Consider the following 14,920-nt stretch of genomic DNA (forward strand, 5'->3'; position numbering starts at 1 on the left):
AAAGAAGGGCCAGAGATATATATGTCCCCTCATTAGTAATTTCTCTCCTTATTATGCATTGTATAAAGTCTATAGTTCATAGGACCACAGATTTAAAGTTGGAAGGAATTTTAGAGGTCAGAAAGGCCAACCTCCTCATTTTACAGACAAGGAAACTGAGGCCTAGAGTTCCTGCTCAAATTCAATTGCCTAGCTCTCATCTCTCTTCTGTCCTGGAACTGATACTTAGAATGGATTCTAAGACAAAAGGTAAAGATTTTTAAACATACCAAATGGAAAAAGTCTGATATTATTTTGAAATAAAACTTGTAATCAGTGAAATGATTTTAATTGGGTTCATAAAATTCCGAGCACCTGAATTCTTTGTGTCAAATGAGGATACACATATTTTATAGGATTAAGGCACATGAATATATAGTAAACTTTGTGCTAGGGATGTATATGGGAGATAGAAGAACATAATGGATAGAGGGTTGGTCTCAGAATCAGGAAGAACCGAGTTCAAATTCTGAGCCTGACACATACTAGTTGTGTAATCTTGGGCAAATCACTTAACACCTTAATGCCCTCAGATGCAGAGCAGGTACTGGCGTTAAATCAGAAGATGGCTCCACTATGACATTTCTCTATATTAATAAAATCACAAGTCAGGTCCCCCTCCACCCTCCATAAAGGGACATATGCATTTGAAAAACCAATTATTTTCTTGTCTCAGTGCAATCTTTGTTTTGGAGTGGGACTGCTTTCTATCAGATTTCTTTCTCTTCTCTTTTCACCTTCTATTTCTAAATCTAAAGCTATAAAGGCATTTCTGTCTTTGAAGGTTGTAAGTACAGGCAGTATATGAGCCATTCCCCAACTGGTAAATGGTCAAGGGATATGAGCAGACAGTCTTTGGATGAAGAAATCAAAGCTATATGTAGCCTTATGAAAAATTGCTCTAAATCATTACTGTTTAGAAACAGGAAAATCAAAACAACTCTGAGATATCATCTCACAACTATCAGGCTAAATGATAAAAGGACAAAATGACAGATGATGGAAGGGAAAGGATGTAGGAAAAAGGGCAACACTAATACGCTGTTGGTGGTACTGTGAACTGATCCAACCATTTTGTAGAGTAATCTGGAATTATGCCCAGAGTTATAAAACTGTGAAGCTAGAGCGTTTGACCCAGCAATACCACTATTAGGTTGGTTTCCCAATGTGATCAGAGGAAAAAGGAAACAACTTGTATTTTCTAAAATATTTATAGCCATTCTCTCGATGGTGGCAAAGAACTGGAAACTGATGGGATGTCTATCAGTTGGAAAATGGCTGAACGAATTGTGGCATATGAATATGATAGAATACCACTACTTGAGAAGACATGATGAGCAGGTTAATTAAAAAAAACCAATAAAGACATATGAAATTATGAAGAGACAAATGAGCAGGAGCAAGAGAATATCATTTATAGCAACAGAAATACTATTTGAAGAAGAACTGGTAAGTAAAAACATGCATGACACTTTTATAAATACAAATGTCCCTTCTACATATTGGGAATTAGAGGGGTAGTGCCCCAGTGATCTGGAAAATCCACTAAAATGATTTGTCCCTCCTTTTGTTCCAGAGAAGAAGTCCAATTTTTGTTTCTTTTAGGGATGTTTAAAGTGCCTTATTGGAAAATTTGGGTTAAGCATGTGGTCATAGACTACATGTAGGTCAATGTTAAGATATCTCACATTTCTAGCCCTTGTGTGTCATCCCGTAGCTTTCACATTCGTCTGTGGCTTCCATAAGACTCCCCCAAAATTCCCACTTAATTGATAATGCTGATTTTTTTGCTATCTAGAGACTGTGATGGGGAGACCTGAGATATGAAAGGGATGCCTGTATATACATGCACAATACACAATATGTACATGTACATATACATACACATATATTTATGTGTGTGTTTGTGAGAAATGATGCCTTCTGTAGTGCAGGGTGAGGAAGGAGATACCTGGGAACTTTCATGCAACAGCGAAACTAAATAATTTAATTATTTTGATGCATTCGTTTAATATGTAATTATAAAAAATTAATATTAATATAAAATTGATGTGAATAAAATAATAATTGTTTAATTTTAGAAGAACTTGATGGTTCATGGAAAGATTAAATCAGAGGAAAATAAAAAAGCAAAAGACTAGGGAGTAGCAAGACTAACCTGTTAAAATTTTATCTAGCTGTTCCACCATGAATTTAGCATCTTCCTTTGTGAAGCACATTGGTGGTTTTAACTTGAGAACATTCCTGTGGGGCCCATCAGCACTAATAAGAACCCTCTGTTCTTTCATCCTAGAAAGGAACAAATGCATACAGGTGTAAATAAATGCCCAAGGTTCACAAGAATAATGCAAAAATGCAGAGAGCCCCTCAGGGATGATTGGGTCCATGTGTCTATCAGACATACACGAACACCCCCCCCCCCATCCCTTTTTCTGTATCCCTCACTCTCACAAACCCACCCATACAGCAGATGACCAAAGGCCCTTTTCCTGAATGGAAGAGGGGGCAAAGACCAGAGTTCTCGAGATCCATGTGACATGGCTGGATTGACAAATCACTGACCTGCCAAACTAGACCCAGAAACCAAAAGGTATATTTACTTATAGATGATGTGCTGTGCTTCAGCGGTAGCAGGGGTTCTCTTCTGGTGGTCCTTCACCAAGTCAATTCCGATAAAAAGACCGATACCCCTAGGAAAGATGGATGATAGACTGATGCTCATTCTCTTGGGAGAGAATGTCTCATTTTCTCAAAAAAGAAGCGTGCTTTTGTTTAATGTTCAGGGAATGTCAACGAAGCAGGCCATTGACGTTTCAATGTCTAACCCTTGCCAATTCAGTTAATTTAAGGTACCCAAACCACTGTCAGAACCAACTAAATGTAAGAATTTCTTTTAAAATAAGATTTTTTTCTACTTTGCTAATAAATGAAAAAGGTCTTTATCTCTTGTCCAAGTCTTTTGAGGTATTCAAGGGGACACTCAGAGGTTAAGTGACTTGCCTAGGGTCACACAGACAGTAAATATCCAAGAAGAAACTTGAACTTAAGATCTTCTTGATTCCAAGGTGGGTTTTTGATACACAATGTGAATGAATCTCTCAAAAGATAATAATTTCAACTTTCTTTAGCTTCTTAGGGCAATGGCAAAAATAATAGCTAGCATTTATATAAAGCTTTAAAGTTTACAAAATACTTTACATATATTATCTCATTTTATCCTCCCAGCAATTGGCTGGCTATATTATGCTAATATTAGCCTTATTTTACAGACGAAGAAAACGAGGGATAGAGAGGCTAAATCACTTGCCCAAGGTCATACAATAAGTGACCAGGGCTGGATTTAAAGACTCCAGACTTGGAATTCTATCAACTGCCTCATCTAGCTGCTTAGTTTATAAAACTTTATATTTTTATAAAGGACACATTCTCACTTAATTCTGCTTGTGATAAAACACCATCATGAGAGATCAATGAAAACAACACTAGAGATACAAAGATAAAAAATAGTCCCTACTCTCAATGGGCTTCTATTCTTTTTTTTCCTCTTTAAACTCTTACTTTCTGCTAAGTATTGATTCTAAAGCAGAAGATTCTAAAGGCTAGGCAACTGGAATTTAGTGACTTGACCAGAGTCACATAGCTAGGAAGTATCTGAGGCCAGATCTGAACCTAGAACCTCCTTTCTGTAGGCCTGAATCTCAATATGCTGAGCCACCTAGTTTACCCACTTCTGTGTCTTTTTATTATATTATAGTAGAAAGAAGAGACACACTCAAAGAAAATGGTGCTCTATCCATTGTACCACCCAGCTGCCCCAATGGGCTTATACTCTAATGGAGGGGTGAATGTGCAAATATAGGTTTGAAAAACATACCTATAAGATATATCATGTAAAAGCCCACTTATTTTTAGATTGTTTGAGTACCAAGTTAGGAACATACTTCTTGGGTCAAAATATTGTCCTACAACTATCTACATGGTTCTTCTTCGATGAACATACCTGATATCGCCTATCAATGAATGTTTTGCTTTTTGCTTATTCAGTAACTCGATTAAGTAATTTCCAACCCGTGTAGCATTTCCTCGGAGATCTTCCTTTTCAATTACATCCAGGACGGCCAAGCCAATAGCACAGGACACGGGATTTCCTCCATACTGAGCACAAAGATGGAAGACAAAACCCAGCAGTCAAATGAGTGGTCTCCCTTTATCCACCAGGAATCTTGCCAAAATTCCTCAGCTCAGAAGCAAGTAAAGTTTGAAATGGAAAGGGCATTTTTGACTTACCATCCAAGCTTTTGTAAATCAGTATCTAGGACAAACACTGGTTGTCACAGATTAGTGTAAATATTATCTTTTAAGTCTTGTTCGCTGATTATTGTCATTTCAGGTAAAGGCAACAGCTCCAGCTAAAATGGCCTTTTCTGACCCCTCTCCAATAGTTTTATGAGATTTGAATTTCACTACATTCGAATCTGACTTTGAGCTATATAAAATTCTTTTATGTTATGTTTTACAAGCACCAACTTTTCAAGCCTTAAAGCTAAAAGTGATCGGAGATAAATTTCCAAAGCAACAAATCTCTCCCAGGACAAAAGTTCAGCAACTGTTATGGCAGAAGCCTGACATCTTTAGGTTATTTTTTTTTTTTATGGTGCCTTGTAATCTAAAGGCTTTAAGGATGACTATGAATTTTTGTGTGATGCAAAACACATGCAAGGATTGTGTCGTCGACAAGTGAAATGCAGCTATGCCTATGGCTTGCCAAGACAACTATTTATTAGTATGTGAAAACGTGACAAGTTTTTTTTCTTTCTTTCTTTCTTTTTTTTTTTAAAGTAAGACTTGGGAAATAGTACTGGTAGAGTTGGGACACATAATGGCTAACTTACTCTCATCAGAGTTTGACTAGAATCTGGGGCATAACTCTTTTATTTTTTCTTGTCTTTGCCTCAAAATTCTTTCCCTATATCATTTCTATGTCTTTACTACTGCTTATCTTTTCCTATTAGAAATGGACATTCTTTCTATATCTGCTTGATGAAGGCCCTTTTCCAGATTTTTTAAAATAGCATTTTTTGGGGGGCTCTCCTTTACACTTATCTTTCTCTTCATGTCCCCACTAAATGCTTTTCTTTGGGAGGTGAGGGATAGGGAGGAAGTAAATTATTTCCAATCTATTCATTTATAAAGCTCCTAAAGAGCAGCAACTCTGTATCCTATTTTGTCTTTGGACCCTCAGGATCTAGAACACTGTCTTTCCCATTATTATCCACTAAATAAATTCATAGGATGCTAGGCAAAGAACTGAAAAGGACCTACTTTGAGGCCATCTAGTCCAACCTCCCTCATTTACAGATGACGTAACTGAGACCCAGAAAGAAAGTGCCTTCCTCAAAATCACTGAGACAATAAATGCATGTTGAATTGAAGTAAGAAAACTAGTTGATAAAAATTGCACATTTTACCTTTTACCATGTTTGAAGAATACAAAGGAATGCATATTGCTTCTCTTTTAGCAAGTTGTTTGGAAAGAATATTTACCGTGTTAAAATATTCCATTCCGGAAGCACTGAAGGCTTCTGCAATTTCTTGAGTCGTCACAACACAAGACAATGGATGTCCATTGCCCATTGGTTTCCCCATGGTGACAATATCTGGCACAAAGTCTTCACCATACATTTGGAAGCTCCAAAAATGTTCCCCAACTCGACCAAAACCAACTTGAACTTCATCAGCTATAAATACACCCCCTGCTTTGTGGACATATCTGCAAAATAAAAGGATGTGAGGAAAAACAAAAAGATCTGAGACTTTTGAGATTCCATACCATAAAGGCACCCATGGTTATCAAAAAAGGGTTTAACCTTTCACTTTATTTCCCTTCCTGAAGTTCATTATTGTATGTGTGATATGCATCTTCTGTCATGGTATGAAGAATATGGAAATACGTATTGCATGAAAATATGGTATAACCAATAACAGATCATTTACAGCCTTGGGGAGGGGGAGGAGAAAAACTAAATCACAAAATGTCAGAAAACAATTGTAAACAATTATTTCTGGGGCAGCTAGGTAGCTCAGTAGATTAAGAGCCAGGCCTAGAGATGGGTGGTCCTGGGTTCAAATCTGGCCTTTGATACTTCATAGTTGTGTGACCCTGGGTAAGTCCCTTGACCCCTGTTGCCTAGTCATTACTGTTCTTTTTTATTATTAATTCATTAATTAGTGGCTTTAGAATATGTTTCCATGGTTATATGATTCATGATTTTTCCCACCCCTCTTCCCTCCCTGCTCCCAAAGCTGACAAACAATTCCACTGGGTTATACATTTATCATTGTTCAAAACTCACTTCCATATTATTCTTATTTGCAATAGAATGATCTTTTCATTATTGCTCTTCTGCCTTAGAACCAATACACAGCATTGATTCCAAGGTGGAATTTGTATGTGTAATTGAAAAGAAAAAGAAAAGAAAGTTTTTTAAAAAGGGGAAGTAATTTTTCCAGTTGCTCTGAAAGACAATTACTAAATTTCCATGTTAAAATGTGGAGCTACATCTCAAGTGTAAGCTTGCTAAATGAACTGTCATTTGATTTGTACCAGATGAAACAACCTATTACAGTCTTGTTGTTCAGTCATTTTCAATCAAGTCTGACTTTTGGGGACCTAAACCTTCCCTTTTCAGAACTAGATAAATTGAACCAAAAAATAAATAAAAAAGAAGTAAGGGAAGTTAATGAAATGTTAGAAAAATTAGAGTTAATAGAGAAAACTGAACAGGGATAAAAAGGAATAGATCTTCATTTCAGCAGCACATGGTACATATATAAAGATCGATCATGTAATAGGGCATAAAAAACATTGCAAACTAATGCAGAAAAGCAGAAATAACAAATGCAACTTTTTCAGATCATAATGAGATTAAAATTATAATTAATAAGGGTTCATGGAGAGTGAAATAGGTAACTAAATAAATACTGGGCCTAATAGGAATTGGGGTGACAGAGGAAAATTTAAAATTAATTGGAAACTAAATAATCTAATTCTTCAAAACTGGTGGGTCAAAAAGAAAATCATAGAAACAATTACTGATTTCATTGAAGAGAATGACAATGAGGAAACATATCAAAATCTATGGGATACAGCCAAAGCAGTACTCAGGGGAAATTTTATATCCCTGAGTTCCTTCATCAACAAACTAGAAAGGGATGAGATCAATGAATTGGGCTTGCAACTTAAAAAATTAGAAAAAAGATCAAATTAAAAATCCCCAGATAAAAACTAAGTTGGAAATCTTACAAGTCTGACTCTTGATGACCCCATCAAGTATCTTGGCAAAGATACTAGAGTATTTTGCCATTTCCTTCTCTAGCTCATTTTATAGATAAAGAAAATGAGGCAAATAGGATTAAGTGACTTGTTCCAGGCTGACACAGCTGGTAAGTTTCTAAGGCTGGATTTGAACTCAAAGATGTGTCTTCCTGACTTCTGACTGGTGCTCTATGTTCTATGACACCACCTTAGCTAGATGGACAAGAGCCATTTCTCCAGTCAGTATCTGTCCCAACGCTTAGTGTGCCCCACATCCAGTACATACTCTGCCACTTTCTGGAAGTAGCCTGCTGGTGGAATGACTTGACCTCCACAGCTCTGCATGGACTCGGCAATAAAGGCAGCAATCTACATGAAAGGAGATGAAGGCAGAGTCTGTTAAGCTGGTTGTCTCCCTTTGGCAGACCCAGTGGTCTACAGTGGGCTTCCTTACAAATCACCTATCAAGAATGTGCTAAGAAAAGAAAAGAGCATGGCAGATGGGGGCAAAGAAGTCATTCAATGATTCCAGTAGGGGTTTGTTAAGCACAAGGTGGGAGGCATTGGCTACAGTATAGTACAGTGCCAAAGGGTCAGATCATCAACCATAGGGGGGAGCATTTCATACTTACAAATTTAATTTTTGCTCTGAGGCATCATTACAGTGCTCTGAGTCTGAAAACATGCTTTAAAAAATCTATAGCACAAAAAATGTCAATCCATGTAATCAAGAGAAACTTGGATGGACTTCTCTCTATAGTTAGGCTAAAGATGACAATGGACTGGGCTTACAATTTCATTAGTACAAAAAAATTCCTGGTGAGAAAATAACCAGTGCAATCTTTTCAGCAACTTATAGTCTAAAGAGCTGCCTAGGAGTAGCTAGGTGGCTCAGTGGTTTGAGAGCCAGGCCTGGAGTCAAGTGGACCTGGGTTCAAATCTGTCCTCAGATACTTCCTAGCTATGTGACCCTGGGCAAGTCATTTAATCCTCATTGCTTAGTTAGTCCTTACCACTCTTCTGACTTAGAATCAAAACGGTATATTGAGCTTAAGATGGAAGGTAAAGGTGATAAAAAAAATATACTGGGGGGCAGCTAGGTGACTCAGTGTAGTAAGAACCAGCCTCGAATTGGGAGAACCTGGGTTCAAATTTGACCTTTGTGGATTCCCAGTCAAGTCACTTAACCTCAATTACCTAGCTCTTGCCATTCTTCTGTTTTAGAATTAATACTGACGGAAGAAGCCTAGAACATTCAGAGATGAAGTGACTTAGTTGCCTAGGGTCATGTAGATAGTAAGTGTCAGGGAAGAGACTTGAAGCCCCACCTTGTACAGGCCAAGACCAGATTTCTATTCAGTATGCCCCACTGCCTCTCTAATGTTAATAATTATGACTGACTATATTTATAGAACATCTTAAGGTTTGCAAAGTACTTTAGAGGTATTATCTCATTTCATCCTTATAATAACCCCAAAGAAGTGGGTATTATTATATACTATTAAATTCTAATATAATATTATCATATAATATATATGAAGAAATTTGAGTTTGGAAAAGTTAAATGACTTGCTTGGAGAGAGTCAGTTTCTGGGTTGGGATTTGAACTCAGGCCTGCCTGGCTTCAGGCCCAGTACTTGGAGCTATAATACCATATAGTTTATGGCTTTCTTGCATGGAGAACCCTCACATTAGTTCAAGGGTTTTCACATGGCATGCTGCCAAGTAGAGGGTTTCCAGTGGCCAAAGATTAAAACAAGAAAATTGTTCTCTCAGAATAAAGGACAAAGTCTGTAGATCTCACGTTCTTGAAAGCTTCATCTTATATTTGGCTTCCTCTGCCAGCAGGGCATCTTTTGGGTAGGGTATCAACCAACACTCCCAATCTTATTTCATTGAGCACCTCCCACACATCTTGGGCAACCCTCCCTTGCTGTCAATGTTTGCCATAAAATGGAGAGTCATCTTCCTCAAAACACTGCTGATGAGGAATGTCTGCATAAAGAAGCAGATGTTACAGTTATTGTAAAAAAGCAGGAAGCTGGGGCAGCTGGGTAGCTCAGTGGAGTGAGAGTCAGGCCTAGAGACAGGAGGTCCTAGGTTCAAATCCGGCCTCAGCCACTTCCCAGCTGTGTGACCCTGGGCAAGTCACTTGACCCCCATTGCCCACCCTTACCACTCTTCCACCTATGAGACAATACACTGAAGTACAAGGGTTTAAAAAAAAAAAAAAAGCAGGAAGCTCCCAAAAAATCAGGGGATTTTTTCTTCTCGTGCAACATTTTTTTTTCTACTACTGATATACAGTGCCAAGACCTACAAGAAAATATGTAGAAGGAGGGCAGGGAGAAAGAGAAGAAGAAGGAGGAAGATGAGAAGACTCTTTGTTAGTAATGGATATAATCTTCAATAAACTGTGTATTGGTTCGAAGGAAGAATGGTAAAGGTTAGGCAATGGGGGTTAGGTGACTTGCCTAGAGTCACACAACTAGGAAGTGTATGAGGTCAGATTTGAACCCAAGACCACCTCATTCTAAGTCTGGCTCTCAATACACTGATCCACTTAGCTGCCACACTAGTACATATATATTTTTATAACCCTTACCTTCCATCTTAGGATCAATACTATGTATTTATGATTCTAAGTTAGAAAAGTGGCATGGGTTAGGCAGTGGGGGTTAAATGACTTGCCCAGGGTCACATAGCTAGCAAGTGTCTGAGGCCAGATTTGAACCTAGGACCTATCATCTCTGGACCTGGCTCTCAATCCACTGAGCCACCCACTGCCTTAAGGTTTTTGTCTGAAACCCAGTGTGGCTATGGAAGCAGAGGTCACTAAAGGTCCCTCCTCAAGCCAACACCAGTCCTTGGTGCCATCTCCTCATGGAGTGGATACTTTTTCTCCCAGCATCTTGATGGTCCTGTCTCTTGTTCCTGGCAGTAGACTAGAAAAAGACCACTGAGAAGAGATATGGAGGAGCCATTTGCCCAGCCCTTTGACCACCAGAACATGATCTCACAGGCAGTGAAAGGGGGAGGAAGCAGTGGTTTTGGCAAGGAGTTCCTACATCAGTGAAATCCCAAGTAGAGGCCCCCCTTCTTGCAGGCAAACTGCAATGCCCCCTCTTTTTTATAGTTTGAACCATGAAAACATAAAAAATGCCTGTCCAAAGAAAACTTGGATTGGTAAAATTGGATAGAGATTTAATTTTGTTCCCTAGCTCCAAGTCTCTTTTCAGACCAATTTATGAAAGATGCTAAATCATGTGAATAATGGTAAATACAAACCTTCCTCCCACCTTTGTGTGCTTCTTCGATAATTTTCTTCACCTCATCTGCGTAAGCACTAGCTGGGTCTGGGTGGTCCTCCCTATATTTTCCTCGGTAGGTATCTGGAGCTGCTGCCTGAAAGCATCAAAAGATCGGTTTTATATGCTGAAAATTCCCCATTCTCTTTCACCTTTGTATAGAATCAAAGATCTAGAACCATAAGGGCCATTTAGCCCAGCCCATTGGGTTATAGATGAGAGGAACCTAGAACTCAGAGCTGGAAGAGACCTGAGAGGCTGCCTAGCCCAAGCCCCTGATTCATACATGAAGAATCTGAGGCCCCAGGGGCTTTAAGTGAATAGGTAAGCTCACAAAGGTAGAGAGTATTCCACATGAGATTTGAACCCATGTCCTCTGACTGCATTGTCCATTCTGCTATAACGTGCTGTTCCCCACAGTGGAGGAGGGGAAGGGAAAGATGAGTTCATGCTCATTTTAGCTAACTGACAAATGTTTTGACTACAAAGCATTACTTCCAAAGCTTAAAATTATGGAAAAAGAAAGGCACAATTGTCCTTTTGAGAACACAAAGGAAGGAAACAAACCTTAGTTATTTTTGTTTTGTTTCTTTAAATCCTGGCCTGCCATCTTAGAATCAATACTATGTATTGGTTCCAAGGCAGAAGAGGAGTAAGGACTAGGCAAAGGGGGTTAAATGACTTGCCCAGGGTCACATAGCTAGGAAGTATCGGATACCAGAGTTGAAACTCAGGACCTCCTGTCTCTGGACCTAGCTCTCTGTCCACTGAGCCACCTAAGCGCCCCCATCCTTAATTATGTTTTTAAAAAGAATACTGAATATTAAAGGATCACAATTATATTTTTAAAAAATTGACTATATCATTTTGTGTTAAGTTGTGATAATATAACTTAAGTGTAAGTTCAATTCACATGAGGTCATCATACATCCTGGCAAAGATAACAGCCAATGAGGTTCAAGGATGCATTAATAGTACTAGCCATACCTTAAAGGGCAGCTAGGTGGCTCAGTAGACAGAGAGCCAGCCCTAGAGATGGGAGGTCCTGGCTTCAAATCTGGATGCAGATACTTTCTAACTGCATACCCCTGGGCAAGTCACTTAACCCCCATTACCTAGTCCTTACTGCTCTTCTGCCTTAGAACCAATACTTAGTACTGATTACAAGGTAAGGGCTAAAAACAAAACAATACAGTAGCCACCCCTCAAAGTTAATCTAAGTGAAGGTAGCAGGTCAAAGTGCAATCCTATTTCCCAGGGTAGGGGAGATTAATATAAATATATATAACTTACTACATGCACAAATTCTTTCTTGACATCTTTTCCCTTTCGAAATTTATATGGACTGATTTCAATCAAGGAAGAAACATGACCATGGTAAGCACTGAAAAGAAGAATAACAGATACAACGTTAAGGGAAGTTTTCTTCTAATACATTAAAATCTTTAGCTCTGATATTTATATGTGAAAAGAAAATATTTGGATCCTTAAAAATGATTGCATTCACTTTAGAAACAAATGTCTTTGCTGATGAAATTTTAGGGTTGTTAAAATGGAACCATTCATTATTTTTTAAAAACCCTTATCTTCTTAGCCAACTCACTGCCCCCTTTGAAAATTTCTTACCTTGCCTTGTTGAGCCTTGAAATCATGTGTAGAGATTTTAACATATATTATAAATATAATTTTAGATATAATTAAAATAAATCCATAATAAATAATATAGGTAAATAGATTTAGTCTCTTCCCTACCCCATTGATATAATGATAAGAAGTAATTGGCAGGTAACAATATTAATGTGTTAACTATACTATATTATATATATATGTATACACACAAGTATACATATATATGTGTGTGTGTATATACACACACACATAATCTGTCCCTTTATCCAGTGTGAAAAAGTTTCTCTGATATATTTAGAGGCAGTTGTTGGCATTGGCTGGTAAATGATTAGGGGTGCTCCCTTGGGAGGGGGACTTTAAAAAACTAAGTTTATCAGTCCTGGAAGGAATGGAGCAGGGAGGGGATGATTTGTCCTCTTCTTCCTCCCCATTGGCAGTGGTGCCCTAAACTGAAGCTACTTGCCCAGAAGGAGACCCCACTGTCTCATTACAGATACCTGTTTTAAAATCCTATTTAAAGAATTAAAATGTTAAGCTTAGTTAGAGTCTGTAACTGCAAGCTCTTAAGGAAGAGCTGTTTTTATTAGAGAGGAAAAGTAGGCAGTTGAAGCTATCAGTGATTGCTGTCATACACATACATATATTTGTATACATAATAGGTGTTACAGATACATATACGAATAGATTATATATATACATACATACATACATACACACATACATACACAAATGAGGGTTGCAGTAAGCATTTTGAAAAGGATTAAGGTTCAGCAGGATGATTACAGAAAGAGCTGGAAAGACCTCCATGAACTGATGCAGAGTGAAATAAACAGAACCAGGAGATCATTGTACACAGTAAGAGCCATGTTGTAGAATGATCAACTGTGATAGACTTTGCTATTAACAGCAATACAATGATCCAGAACAATTCTGAGGGACTTATGAAGAAGAATGCTATCCATCTCCAGAGAAAGAACTGTTGGAGTAAGAATGCATTTGAAAATATACGATTTATCACTTGTTTATGTTCTGGGGTTTTAGTTTTGTAAGATTATTCACTTACAAAAATGAATGAATGGAAATGTTTTGCATGATAATACATGTATAACCCAGATTTTGAATTGTCTGCTATCTCTGGGAGGGGAGAGGGAAGAAAGGTGGGAAACAATTTGGATCACATAACTTCAGAAAACTTATGTGGAAATTTGTTTAAAAAAAAAAAGAATTAAGGTTCAGAGCTGGTCAAGAAACTAAATTTCTATGATCTTGTCTTTCTAGTTCTAGCCAAGGAAGAAAAAGATGCATGAATGCTAAGAAAAAGGAGAGTTAGGAGCAGTCAGGTCTCTTCTCATTAGTGTTAAATTCAAAGCCAAGAGGGAAGATGATCCTAGGCTTTTGTTGCCAAACTAGCTTCACTATACTGATGTATAGAAAAGTGTTTGAAGATTCTTCATTTCAAAAGTAAGCAAGAAAGATGAAATCTTTTTAAACCTAAGGGGGAAAATCTGGATTAGAAGAGTCAGGGTTTGGTGATAGTTAAGGATTAGTGAGAAAGATATTGGAGTGCATTTTGATATTTTTCTCTAATTATTGGACTATATTATTATCTACTTTTCAAAATATACTACTACATTGGCTATATTTCTCTTTTCCCCAAATCTTACTTGTGAATGTGCCATATAAATGTACTCTTGGCGTCTGGTCAAGAATCTGTGATTTGAGATGAGACAAGAGTTCTGTGGAATTTCAATATACTAAGTAAGATTAAAACTAGTGTTCCCTAATCAATAATTTGGGCTAGTTTGGCTGATGCATGTGGGTCACTATCCCATCCACCTCTCCTAAATAATCACCCAGGAGATGAGACATAGTTATAAAGTTACCACTTAGATTTTAACACTCAATGAGCATGCTTAAATTATAAAGAACGATGGTTGTGAATAAATCACTTGAAAGCAACTGTTCATTGACAACCTCTGATTGGCTTTTGTTGAGAAGGGTATTCTACATCAAGGTGGAAGAAATCAAAATATTGTTAGTGGATCTACTGTGCAAGAGAATTCTAATTTTATAGGATAGAGTATTTCCTCAATGTGTGAACTGTGCCTTCTAAGAATGCTGCCCTTTGGGATGAATGAGAAAAGACAGAAGGGATGTGATGAAGTGATGAAGACTGGGATCAGTGGGAACGAACTCGAATAGAAGGTTTATATTTGCATGAGAAAAATGTAAAAAAAAACAAGAGAGAAATATTTATCTTATAATTTTGTGTATTCCTTTTTCAGTTCATTACATATACATATACTCATATGAATTTTTTCTTTAAACATTTTTCTTGAAGTGGCCTATATGGCAGCTTACAATTTAAACAAAGTTGTATATTTTATTTTATTTTTAAACCCTTATCTTCCATCTTAGAATCAATACTGTGCATTTCTTCCAGGGAAAAAGAGTAGTAAAGAATAGGTGATAGGGGTTAAATGACCTGCCCAGTGTCACACAGTTAGGTTGTATCTGAGACCAGATTTGAATTCAGGATCTGGCTCTCAGTCCACTGAGCCACCTTGCTGCCCCACCAAAGTTGTATATTTGAAACTAATGATTGAATGGAAAAACATTGCTCACCACC

The 14,920-nt window shown here is 37.6% G+C and overlaps 1 protein-coding gene across 1 annotated transcript in view; it reads right to left on the bottom strand.

The window, feature by feature from the left end:
• Window positions 1-14,920, bottom strand: part of ETNPPL (ethanolamine-phosphate phospho-lyase) — a 31,434-nt gene that overhangs the window by 5,804 nt on the left and 10,710 nt on the right. The window contains exons 5-11 of the mRNA XM_044680794.1: window positions 11,956-12,046; window positions 10,643-10,759; window positions 7,641-7,723; window positions 5,584-5,809; window positions 4,040-4,194; window positions 2,640-2,729; window positions 2,198-2,328 (exon numbers count right to left, since the gene is read on the bottom strand). Coding sequence (XP_044536729.1) covers window positions 2,198-2,328; window positions 2,640-2,729; window positions 4,040-4,194; window positions 5,584-5,809; window positions 7,641-7,723; window positions 10,643-10,759; window positions 11,956-12,046 — 893 coding nt within the window. The remainder of the gene's footprint in view (window positions 1-2,197; window positions 2,329-2,639; window positions 2,730-4,039; window positions 4,195-5,583; window positions 5,810-7,640; window positions 7,724-10,642; window positions 10,760-11,955; window positions 12,047-14,920) is intronic.

Source organism: Gracilinanus agilis, chromosome 6, assembly GCF_016433145.1.
Source record: "Gracilinanus agilis isolate LMUSP501 chromosome 6, AgileGrace, whole genome shotgun sequence".
NCBI classification, from domain to species: Eukaryota; Metazoa; Chordata; class Mammalia; order Didelphimorphia; family Didelphidae; genus Gracilinanus; species Gracilinanus agilis.